The 13,126-nt window shown below is 39.5% G+C and overlaps 1 protein-coding gene across 2 annotated transcripts in view; it reads left to right on the forward strand.

The window, feature by feature from the left end:
* Window positions 1-13,126, forward strand: part of LRRC1 (leucine rich repeat containing 1) — a 145,365-nt gene that overhangs the window by 106,423 nt on the left and 25,816 nt on the right. For both annotated transcript variants that reach the window (XM_056116767.1, XM_056116768.1), the window contains 5 exons: window positions 6,209-6,265; window positions 6,529-6,592; window positions 7,209-7,283; window positions 9,182-9,326; window positions 12,731-12,849. In XM_056116767.1, coding sequence (XP_055972742.1) covers window positions 6,209-6,265; window positions 6,529-6,592; window positions 7,209-7,283; window positions 9,182-9,326; window positions 12,731-12,849 — 460 coding nt within the window. The remainder of the gene's footprint in view (window positions 1-6,208; window positions 6,266-6,528; window positions 6,593-7,208; window positions 7,284-9,181; window positions 9,327-12,730; window positions 12,850-13,126) is intronic.

A 13,126-nucleotide genomic window follows, 5' to 3' on the forward strand; every position in this document is an offset into this window, starting at 1 on the left:
CTTGTATTGTAAGCAATGTCCTTTCTGTATGGACACAGGAAGACAGTTAATATTGTGCTTTGTAACTCGGGAATCAGATATTGGTGAGGATGTGGAAAATTTGATATCCTCCTGCATGATATTTTTGCTCAAAATGTAAGATAATATAGGACCTTATTTGAGAACACTTCCTCTTAAAGTTGAACACAGCAATTCCATTTCTAGTTATATCCCCCAGAGAGTTGAAAGCATGCCTATGCTAAAACCTGTACATGCGTGTTCCTAGAGGTGTTTGTGAAAGCAAAAGGTAGAGACAAATTTTCATGAGCTGATAAGTCAGTAAAATGTGTTATTATCTCTGTGCTGGAATATTACTTGCCCCCCCCCCCCCCAAGAGATGATGCACTGATGTTACAGTGTGGATGAAACTTGACAATATGTTGCACTCAGATACAAAAAGGCCCCATGTTGTGTCATTTCAATTTAAAATGTTATGGTTTATTTAATTTTTTTTCTCTGATTAGTTTGTGGGGAGCTGTTTGAATCATACCCAGTGGGCCCTTCAGGGTTGCTCCTATAAGTGCTCAGAGGACCAGGTGGGTTGGGTTTGAACCAGTGTCGGCTCTGGGTAAGAAAATTTTTTTAACCCCTGTACACTCTGTGACCTTGTAGCACCGAATTTTATATGAAACCCCAGTATAAACAAATCATTAGAAACAAGAAATGGATTAGTGGCTATGGGAGCATTTGGGGCAGGGTAAGAATAAAAATGACTTCAAATGACTTCAGGTTTATTTTCTGTAATGATGACATTTTTCTAGAATTAAACGTGTGTGCAATCTTGTGAATACTAAAAAACAAAACAAAACACTGCTTTCTGTGCATCAGAGGGGTAGATTTTAGCTATTGTGAACAGTGCAGCAATGAACATAGAAGTGCAGATGTCCATGAACAGATTACTGGTTAAAGAACTTTGGTACATCTACACAATGAAATACTATGCAGCTGTTAGAAAGGATGAAGTCATGAAATTTACATACAAGTGGTTCTACATGGAAAGTACCATGCTAAGTGAAGTGAGCCAGAAAGAGAGGAACAGACTGCACTCATCTGGGGAATATAAAGTAACAGAATGGGAGTCGAACACCTAAGAATAGTTGAGATAAGTAGCAGGAGGTCTGTTCCATGGCTTGGAAACTGGCAGCACATGCTGGGGGAAAAGGCAGCTCAGATAGAGAAGGGAGCACTAAGTAAAGGAAATTTGGAGGACTAGCTCAGGATGCGAGATGCGTGCTGAAAGTAGACTGTAAACTGAACATGATTGCCACTCAATGCCTCTGTTGCAAACTACAACACCCTAAAGGAAAGAGAGAGCAAAAGGGAATGCCCTGCCACAGAGGCAGGGTGGGGTGGAGTGGATGGGGTGGGGGGTGGGAGGGCTACTGGGATCATTGGTGGTGGAGAATGAGCTCTGGTGGAGGGATGGGTACTCGATCGTTGTATAACTGAAACCCAAGCACAAAAGTTTGTAAGCCTACAACTGTACCTCATGGTGTTTCACTAATTAAAAAAGAAAAAGGGTTGATTTTACCTTGCATACATGAGACCTGGATTCATTATTCTACACTACCAAAATAGGGGGGGAATGGTGGATTTTTATAGTATGTGTATTATATTTAATCAAAAATTGAAAATAGATTAGACCTTGGGAAATCTTAAAGTTGGTCCAGGTGAAAGATAACAGACCTCATCACTTATTAGAGGAAACTCTGGTTTGCTAAGTTCATTTTTTCTCAGTTACTTGCACCTTGTGGTAAGACAGGTACAGAAAGCCAGAATGTCCATAATGTTCAGGTGATGTGGAGGCAGGTAAAGCTTGGGAAACTATGAAAACCTCACCGGGAATTCCTAATAAGGATCCAGGAATCCCATCTTTTGTCTGGGAGCATGCTGTTATGTCTTTATTGTTTGGATTTATCTCTTGAGTTTCCATATCTTTTGCCCTTAGAGAAACTGCTAACCCCCGCCCCCCCCCCCCCATCCTCCAGAAAGAAAGCCTAAATATATCTAAACATTTCTGGTATGTTTTATTAAATTTCCTCTTCAAAATAGAACCTTCATAAAGGAAAAGGAACATATATAATGGACTGGAACAGTGCCCAAATGGTTGTCAGTCATTAAATGGTTGTTATCAATAAACATATATATTTGATTGTAGTAGAAGTCGGGCAAATAGGCCCTTAGATCTCTAGCAGATTCAAGTAAAGAAATGGGTCTGACTTTGTGTTCGCTGCCTTTGGGACTGTGATCTTAATTTAATGGGCTTGAGCTAAGCGATATGGCCTTTGTAAATAAGACCTACTGTTAGGCTGATGATGTATTAGGCATATGTGTTGCATAATAAGAATAAATCTTTTTTAAAAAACTGTTGATATATTTGATTTATTTTTTTGATGCTTTGAAATTTTCATCATAAATTATCTGCTTATTTTTAAAAGTTTTTTTTTTCTCCAATGGCTTTTAAGAAAAATTCTAAATCAAAGCTACTACGATAATAGAATTTCTAAACAGAAGTTTCCTTAAAAATTAATTTGGTTTTGAAAAGCATGAACTACTAAATATGTATAAACAAACTCCCAAGCCCCAACAATTTTCCTTACTAAATTTATTGTTGCCTTGAATATTTATAGATCTTATATTTTAAGAATTTTATGCTGTGCTGTCGTTTGTTTGCCTGTGCTATCTTAGTGTAGCCTTTAATTTATTTTTTATTTTCTATGAATTTGTATATTAAATGGGGCAAAAATATAAGTGGTTTAAAAAGCTTTTTTTTTTTTGAACTGTAGTAGAGAACAGATGTAAATTTTTTTTTAAAGTAACCACTCATCCAGTCCCTGAAATAGAATCCTAAAAATACAGTTGGCCTACGTTCTGACTTACAAAAGAGTATGGCTTTTGTCCCTGCTGTAAAGAACATTAAAGCATTTAGTGTGAGACAGTAAGCATTTGTGTGACAGGATTAAATGCTTCAACACATTTTTTCCTGCTTGGAGCTTATTTAGTTGTTGGGTTTTTTTAAAACCTCACTCGGTGGTAAAAGTGGTAGGAGTTGCAGGGAAGATTAAAAAAATAAAATTTTTTGGTAGTAGGATGACGTCATGCTGACAGTACTACATAGAAATGCAGTTACCCAGAAATTAAAGGGTAAAATATGTAATAACGGAGAGTTTAGTAAAGAAATTAAGTCTTGTGTGTAGACAGTGAGATACTGTCCAGCGAATTAATGAGAATAACCTGCTAGGTGAGGAGAGCAAAAAGTGCCAGGCACGGATAGGGTACTCCCTTGCATGTGGGAAAATAGAATATACGCATGTCTGTTGTCTCTGCATCAGGGAAAACTCTAGATGCAGAAGTAATTTTTTTTAAAGTGTGAGATAGATGGCGATGGATGAACAAGGCTCAGAGTTGGGAGAAGGGCTGGAGTCACGTCCAGCAGGTGAGGTGCTTGCCTTGCACATGGCTGATCCTCAGCGTGGCATACAGTCCCGGGGGCATCTCCAGGTATGGCCCCAAAAGAAAAACTTAAAGCAAAGTTGGGAGAGAAGCTAATTCTTTTTGAATATTTTATTTTGCACATTTATTAAATGAATTACATGTTCACAAAATTGGCTTGACTCAGTTGACTCACCCGAAGAGTAAGGGATGGCAGAAGCTAGTGATTAACAACGCAGATTCCCCAGACACCCAATACAGCAGTTAGGCCAGCTAAGCTTCCATCCCAGACTCCCGTAAGTTCCCTAAGCCCTGCTAGGAGTGGTCCCTAAGCATCGAGCCAAGAGCAAGCCCTGAGCACTTCAGAGTGTGCACCTCCCCTTCAAAATAAAATTTAAAAATGGAGTGACCAGTCAGGACTGCCCTGAAGTCCACTCAGGCAGGAGTTGGGCCTACCTGCGGTCAGCGTTGCTTCTTTGCTTTCTGTTCCTCGTCCAGTGGGTGTTCAGGTAGCAGTTGGTTGGCACCAACATTTCAGCCTCTCGGTGCCCGTCCTCCGAGGTGGTTTTCTGTCTTGGGGACAACTTCTGTGATGGATGTTATCATGTAGCTATGTTTCTGTGCAGAACTCTTGTTGAAACACAGGGGATACTTAAGGGAAATAAGGCTCAAAGTGGTGTGTGTTAACTTGAAGGGAAAGTTGAATAAATTTTAATTGCCACCCCCCACCCATACACACACACACACACACACACACACACACACACACACACACGTATAATCTCATATTCATTTTATGTGAGATGGTGCTTCAGTGGTGAGTGCCTCAGCTGAGCTAATCCAGCGAGGTAGTTCCTCTGGGTCTTAGACTCAGACTCCATGTACAATCCATAGGTGACACCTCAGCAGGAAGGGGGTCTGATTAGAGTGTCTACATTTATTAATTTTAAAAAGATGGGGAAATGTGATGTCAGAGAATTACTTTCTCAGTTTTGAAAGGTTGCAGGAATATTTTTCCCCACTCACACATTCATGTTTTTCTCTATCGGTTAAAATTGCTTATGGATAGCTAGAATGTGGATGTGAATGTGCGGTGGGAAATAACCAAAAGTAGGTATTTTCACAACCTTTCAAACTCAGAATCTTAAATGATGTGAATAATAACTTATTAATGTCAGGAAGAGCTTAATAAGGTTCGAATGAAAAGGATTCTGAACCTAGAACCCTTTTACTTGGCAGGGTGTTGTATCTGGAATTTAGCATAATAGGGATGGACATTGTGCATTTAATCTAACTTTTCACTATTATTAAGTTACGTATGTCCACTGGTCTCTTGGCATTTTGCATTATTTGCTTATTGCCATTGTGGCCTATACCTTTTAGCCTCAGGATGAAATTTAAAGATAACCTCTAAGTGTTGATCATAATTTTAAAATAACCAAACCTATAAATGCCTCAGTGTCCTTCGTGTGGATAACGGAGATTGGTATATGTATTTCAGTAGTATTATAAACGATGACACCTCAATTACAATATTTTTTTCAAAAGAAATGAAAATAGATAAATGCGCAATAGTTTTCTCACCTTCCATTCTTTCTTATTGCTGTTTCTTCTGTGTAAACATAGCCTCAGAAAACTACCTGGTTATATAATTTTTGAAAAATGTTGGTATTAAATCTGTAATATTTCTTTGTAACATATATTGATTTAGAGGAACATTAGTGTGTATATACTGTTCTTGCAAATCATATCTACATTTTTTTAATGTTGTGAAGCCACCTTTGTTAGTATTCATTATATTCACTATTCTGGATGTTATGTTGGAAAAAGAATAGAGGATAAAGGTTGATTAGAGTATTTGGATAATTCTTTGTATTTTGTGAATTCACAAATAAAAGTACTCCAAATTTTGATGTTACACAGTGATATCAGCAAAACCTGGAATAGTCTCTTGGCACAGATTGGTACAGCGCTGGAGGGGGTTAGATAAGTAATAGTTCTTATCAGGTGTCTGGTCAGTGCTAACATCATTTGGATATTTGGGGTTTCTGGAGATCCAGGATTTCTATTACCTATCAGAATTCAACCCAGATAAAAAATTGGTTGGGAGAACATCATCTCACTCATTTCGCTGGGCTTCCAGTAGATGTGCATTATACCCAAGAGGCAGAAAAATCTAAAGAGAACCGTTCTGGGTTGTGAGAGGAATAGAGGCCACATTATTATAATTCCTGTGTTCCCAGCACTTGTAAGGTACATTTCTACGTATCCCTGATGCACCTGACAGACAGTTCCTTCTATGGTACTTCTTCCACTTGCCCCGTGACTTTCAATCTTATGTAGCACACTTCGGCTTTCTGGATTCTGAATACCCTTTTTGGTAGAGATTGGCTCTCACTGAGGTTTGAAAAAGCACTCTGAAGTGAAGAATATGTCCATGAGATTCAAGACATGACTGTTTTTATGGCAATAACACATCCTAATGTCCAGAAGATATATTGTGTTCCAGGAGTTGTCCTTTACTCGAATGAGGGTGCCTTCAAATGATGACACTGCATTTAAAATGTTAATATTAAGACTTGGGAGGTAGAGATTATGTTCTTTTTTTTTATGGCTGGGGGCTGGTAGTCACATATATTTTCATCCTAAGCAAGTTTTAGTGTGTATATGTGGGAAGAGGGCAGTAAGAAGAATCTCAGGAATTTTTCCTTACACCTTTTTCCCTCTTCATTTCTAGTCTTTATAACCTGGCGTCACTGGAACTGAGAGAGAATCTTCTTACATATCTTCCTGAGTGAGTCTCTGGGAAAACTTTTAAGAGGGTCTCGGGCTAAATTAATTTAGCATTAAAAAAGGAAAAGTACTACAATATTTTGTCTGAAAGAAGCGGTGTCTTTCGGAAAGATTGGGAGGCATGAGCTTAATAACACTTCCTGTGCTTTATCTTCTACCGTAACATCTAAAAGGAGTTTATTTTTGGAAACTAGACCAAGTGAGAACACCATTCTGCTCAGCAATTCTAAGTTCTAAGAGCTCCTTTTCCTCTCCCTTCTATAGTTCTCTTGCTCAACTACGGAGGCTAGAAGAACTTGATTTAGGAAACAATGAAATATATAATCTGGTAAGTGTGCACTCGAGAGAGATTTGAATTAACTTGGTCAGGTTATAATCACAGAATATTTGGCTGGGCAGGTGGGTTGTTAGTGATTGCTATGAACTGGTATTTCTACAAAGGCAGCTTGAGAGCATCATAGAAAGTTCAGTGCTTGAGTTGTGGCTCAGCAGTGAAAAGCATGTCCCTTACATGCATGGACATGGGTTCTAGCACGTATACCTTACATGCACAGACCTGGATTCCATCCCTGGCACCGACAACAACAGAGAGGGAGAAGGAGAAGGGAGGAGAGAGAGAGAGAGGGAAAGGGAGAGGGGAGGGAGAGGGAGAAAGGAAGGGAGGGAGGGGTGGCGGAGGGGGACGTGGAGAGGGGCAGGGACTACAGGTGATGGACATAAGCAGAAATGGCTGTCACTCCTGGGGAAATTGGGGCTTTTTAGGAAGGAGATCTGATATTGGAGAAGTCTGAGCAAACATTCTCCTCAATCCTTAGGCCTCCTGCATGCAAAGCCTGTGCTCCACCATTGAGCCATTTCTCTGGCCCCAGAAGTCTTTTTTTTTTTTCATAGAAAACTGAAAGTTAAACCTTTGTTAGCATAACATAATTTGTTTGTTTGTTTAGCCAGAGTCAATTGGAGCTCTCCTACATCTTAAGGATCTCTGGTTGGATGGAAATCAGTTGTCAGAATTACCTCAGGTGAGTGGTACTTCACCGTGTCTCCTCCCATTATAAAATCACGTGCAGCGTCCTCGTGCTTCTATTGAAGATTCCGTCTAGCAAAGATCTTGAATGCCAACTGTATTAGTTGAAAAAAAAACATTTGGAAAGGAATATTGAGCATTCATCATGCTCTATTGCCATAGAAAAATTGAAATCCTCAACCCACCATTTCTGAAGATAGAAAATATACCCTTTCGTTCTTGAAATCTGTATTTTATTTCATCTTTGCTGTCCGTATGGCTTAGTTCAAGCCAGCAAATTCATAAATTGCCAGGCCTCCTGATTCTGATGATATACATTTCTGCCACTCTTTGTGGTGTGCCAAGTACTCTGGGATAATTTTGACCACATTTCGCCCGGGAATAGTTGATACAAAAACAATGTTACAGGCATTTATTTCTTGTCTTTTTCCAAATAATGCTTATGATTTTGCTGGCATGTCATGGTGTTCAGGTTTTTCATACAGCTCTCATGTGAGAACCAAGTTCCAAATGAAATGTTTTTATTGTGTGTAGGCTTCTAAGTACACAGACAGCTTTTGGAGTCTTAGCAAACACATCTGCCTTCTGGCTAGGTCGACAAGAAATCTGTGCAAGCAAATTGCACCCACAGAAGTAGGCATCTCCTTGGTATCTTCAAAGCCAGAGTACTTTTCACGATGCAGATAAATGATGTCCAAATGCCTCATACTAAACACAAAACTCCAGTGGTTCTAGATTAAATGGATATTTAAAATCACATTTGCTTCTCGTATGAATGGCTATTAAACCAGAATAAACACACCAAACAATCTCATGTGATTAGAACTTTGTGTGTGTGTTCATTGATGGCACAGTAAAAAGGATTCAAAGACATTGTTAAAGGAAATTCATGAAGAAAGTAGAACAAAAGTAGACTGTGTCCTGTAAAGGAATAAAAATGTATTCTGGAGTCCTAAAAGTAGGAAATGCAGGAATAGGATGCATATGAGGCAGGAGAGAAGCAGGGAAGAATCTATCAGCCAGATTAAATATAGATTGAGGAATTTATACTCAGACACCAGGGAGCCATGAATTGTCCCCCTTTTGAGTGGGTTACGCGAATCCTTGACTAGTACTAGCTTGAGTTTCCAGGAGGGAAAGCTTAGAAGCACAGATTAGAACATAGACTGAGACCTCCTGGGCTCTGATTTGAGTAGACAGAGCAAACAGCTTGGGTAAGAGGGTAAGCAGGAATTTATGATAGTGCCACTGGGAATGGAAAGTAGAGATTAAGAGAAGAGATAATAGAAAATACTAATTTTATTAAAGTCAAGTAACTTCTCGTAATACTACTGTCCCTAGTTCCAGACAAACTGCTTCAAAAAAAAAAAAACCATGTTTCTCTTCTGTATTGCTGCTAAAGGTAGAGGTGTTTGTGGGTCTCTGAGCTCCAGTTTTGCCAAGGATCACACTGATGTTCCTTATAAAAAGTACTGCTTGTCGTGGGAGATGAGAAGCAGGTGGCTTGCTGGCAGAGTGTGCCTTGAAGAGATGCTTTGCTGAATTTCAGGGAATAGAGACTAGCCCCCCTTTTTCTTATTGTGTGCCCTTATAGTCATTTATTCATTCTTGGTGCCTGTCTCTTCCTACTTGGTGAGAATAATTTCTTGCTTTTCTGAAATTTAGAGGTTTTTGCATCCCTCTCAGCTCTGTGTCTGTGATTCATAGTTTCTCATTTTCATTGGAAGGGAATCTGGAAATTTATCCAAGTATATGCAAGTATATGTTACAGAAGCATCCTTTGGACTACATTGAGATTTGATTGCCCCCCCACAGCCCCCAAAATAATTACTGTAGCAAATTTCTCGTTACTGCTTTAATGCCTGAGTTTGTATTTCTTTGTCATTGATGTAGGAAATAGGAAATCTGAAGAACCTGCTATGCTTAGATGTCTCTGAAAACAGGTTGGAAAGACTTCCTGAAGAAATTAGTGGCCTGACTTCACTAACAGATTTAGTCATTTCCCAGAACTTACTAGAAGTCATTCCAGATGGCATCGGTACGTATTGAGACACTGACCACTGTAGGTACTGGGTGTTGTCTGGAGCCTTTGGACTGAACTTGGATCCTTTGGTCATCATGCTTAGGTGAAGGACATGTGACTCTTCTTGCTGCTCTGTGTGTTTTCAAATCACGTGTGCAGAAAATATTCATTACCATTTAAGTTTCTCTGTAATCAAGTGTTTGTTGTCTTGGTTCAGTCGCAGTTTTAGGTGTTCATACTTTCAAGTATTGACTCATCTACTTCATCTACAATTTGTCAGTGATTTTAATAGGGCTCAGTACACTAATAAAAATGAGTTTCAGGCTCATGCACAGTCACTAAGAAATTTCTAATTGACATCCTAAATAGACCTGATTGCATGATTTAGGGAGGACTGTTACAGAGAAACTGTGTTAAGTTGAGACCTTGGTAGTATGCTGCGAATTACCTTCACTTAAGCCATTCTATGCTGCTTATTTAGAAAGCAAAAAATAAAAGAAACAGTTCAGATTGTTTCATTTACCATAAAGGAATTAAGTCCACGGTGAGAAAATAAATGGAAATGGAGAAGGCATAAATAGATGTGAACGAGCAGCTTTCCCGTGGCAAAACTACTTTGAAATGGTCAGAAACTATATTTAACCATACAGTTGACATAGGATTTCTATGTTTGATGCTTTGTGAAACATCAAAGGAAGTTTTAAAAAGGTTTTTAATAGTTGGGGACACTACATAGTTGGGTACAGAGGACCACTTCCTTTCTGATACGTAGTTGAGATGAAAGCGAAAGTTGATAATAGCTGCTCAGCAGGAGATAGACATTGCATTTTGATGAAATATGGTTAGAAAATTGATGGTGAATTTGACTGTTAGTAGAAATATTCAGTGGAAGCAGTTGTAGCAATTGAGGTTGATTGTTGCTTAGAAAAGGAAGTAGGAGGCATGAGATGCCTGTGGAGTACATTTATTACATATGAAATAAAAGATTGTGAATCTCAATTTATATATTTTGGACATGGCCATTGAGGTCACACCTGGCAGTGCTAAGGGCTTTCGCCTGGAGTTGCTTAGGGACTTGAACTGGGTTAATCCTGTGCAAGGCAAGTGCTTTGAAAGTGCTTTAACCACTATACTATCTCAGCCCGTGACTCTCAATTTGATTTCTTAAAAAGTGCTTTCGATAGGTTTATTACACCCTAGTCTAAGGGAAATGAAAGTAACAATTGGATTAGATTAAAAGTAAAAGTAAAAGATGTTGTACATTAAAAGAGAATATGAACAGAACCCTTTCCAAAAATATGAAGCGAATATTTTCAAGCTAAAATGTGGACAGAGCATTGATGAAAACAAGTATGAAAGCAACACAGTGCCCACCTGCATCAGATAAAGGAGTTAGTAGTCAAAGAATATTAAGAATGCAGGCAGTTTAAGAGAAAACAAATAAATAACTGAGTCAAGAAGTAGACAGGAGATCTAAAAATCTTTTGTCCAGAGAGGATTTACAGTTGGTCAATAAGCACATGAAAAATCAGGGAAATTCTAATTAAGACCACGATAGTATACCACCATAAACCTGTGAAAATGGTTTACATCCAAAGCAGCAAGTATTAGGTTACGTGCAGGAAGGCTAGGGCTTGATCACTGGTACCACCACAAACTGGTAAAAAGTTATATCTACTTCAGTATTTGTTGTGGCATTATTTATAGTAGCTAAAATATGGAAGCAACCAACGTGGGTGATTTGGATAATGAAGACAGATTACATTTTACAACAGTATACTACGAAACTGTTCAAAACAAACAAAAAAAACACAGGTGAAATTCTGCCATTCACAAGAAAAATGGAAGGAGCTCTAGGGAATTAAGTGTTGTGAAAAACCAGGAGAAAAGAGTACATGTGAGAAGGGAGCACCAAATAAAGGGTGTTGGGAGGATCCTCCCAGGATGGGAGAAGCATGCTGAAAGTAGACTATAGACCAAACAAGGTTTCCACTCAATGCCTCTTTTGCAAACCACAGCATCCAAAAGGAGAGAGGGAACAAAAGGAAATGCCCTACCACAGAGTCAGGGTGGGATGGGGGGTGGGAGGGATACTGGGATCAGTGGTGGTGGGAAATGGGCACTGGTGGAGGGACGGGTATTTGATCATTATATAATTGAAACCCAAGCACAAAAATGTGTAAGTCTACAACTGTACCTCATGGTGTTTCACTAATAAAAATTTAAAAAGAAAAGAAAGAAAGAAAAGAAAAAGAGCTTACAGGTGTAGCGTAATGACACAGAATTGATGAACAGGCCAAACAAAAATGAAAAGACAGACCAGTGGACTTGATAACAGAAAATTTACTTCAGGGGAAGAGATGGTACGGGAGGGGGGAAAAAAGATGAAGGTGGGGAAATGTGTAAAAACTCTGCTGCAAATCAATTGAGGAAGGAAGGAGTGAGTGCCCAGTTACCAGAAGATGTGAGGGAAAAGCTCACAGCATTGAGTTTCTGTGGTGGACTTCTTTTGCGGGCAGGTGTGTCAGGGCTGTGATAGTTGAGTGGGGCTGGGCATGCCAGCCTCTCCTTTCTGTGAGCAAGATGGGAGAAGCCCATGGGGACAGTGTGTCTTGGCTACGTTTTTGCAGAGAGCTTTGGAGTAAGTTTCTCTGTCCTCCCCTGTAACTGCACATAAGGCCTGATAGTACTCCCATCCTACATTTTGGGGGTCCCATTGTACGGGTTAGGCAATATCTGCTTTCTGGATGCAGACCCTCAGATTGTAGTTTACAGTAAGCCCGGGAACAGTGAGGATTTCCCTCACCCTATCAGGCTCTGAGATGCTCAGTTACACCCAGCACTGGTGGCCTTCCCCAGGGAGTGAGTAGAAGTCTTTCCAGAGATGACTGCTTCCTTCTACACAGACAGAAATGCTTGATGATCAAACCCACCACTGAATCATTTTCCGTTATGGATGATAAGCTGCACTTTACTGGCTTGGCTTTTAGTAAGTATGCTGCTTATTCCAGGAGTAAGGTTTTTCAAGGAAGGTATTAAAGATTTCTTAAGTAAGGAGTGAGAGTCTTTTTTTTTTTTTTGTACAAGAAACATCTACTGTTCTTAAAGAGCCCTCGAGAGCCTTTTGCTTTTTCTTTAAATGCTCAGGCTTTAATAGACTATTTTTAGGTAGTAACTTTTAAAATGATTTGCTTCTAATTGCTGGCTGTTTTTCATGCTCTATGCAAATTATTTTAACCCTACTCTTAGTGATATAAGTGAGAATGTGATTTCAAAATGTGAAAAGCCGGTTGCGGGGCAGGGAGAATGAATGGCTGATTAAAACACAACAACAACAACAAAAAAAAACCCCGCAGCAGATAGGAAGGACCAAGTGATGATTGGAAAACAACTAATGAGTTTAAATGATGCTTTTACAGGAAAACTAAAGAAACTGTCAATCTTGAAGGTGGATCAGAACAGACTCTCACAATTGCCTGACACGGTTGGGGACTGTGAAAGCCTCACCGAATTGGTTCTTACAGAAAACCGGCTCCTGGTAAGTGTCATATGCATTTCAAATGCCGATTCATCCTGTGCGCTCTCTGTCAAAAAAGACTTGCCAAGGAGATTATACTTGTAATTTGGGTGGACTGTAGGGAAATTTCCTTAAGTTACACCTTTAAAAAAGAACTTGTGAATCATGACATCTCAACAGGCTGAGCGCATGCTTTGTGTACTGGGACCAAGTTTCCATTGCTACCACTGGTGGTCCTGAGCACTGCCAGGAGCCACCTCCCAGGGCAAACTGGAAGTAGCCCTGCCCCCACCACATC

This window comes from Sorex fumeus, unplaced genomic scaffold, assembly GCF_029834395.1.
Source record: "Sorex fumeus unplaced genomic scaffold, SorFum_2.1 ptg000033l, whole genome shotgun sequence".
In the NCBI taxonomy this organism is placed as follows: domain Eukaryota; kingdom Metazoa; phylum Chordata; class Mammalia; order Eulipotyphla; family Soricidae; genus Sorex; species Sorex fumeus.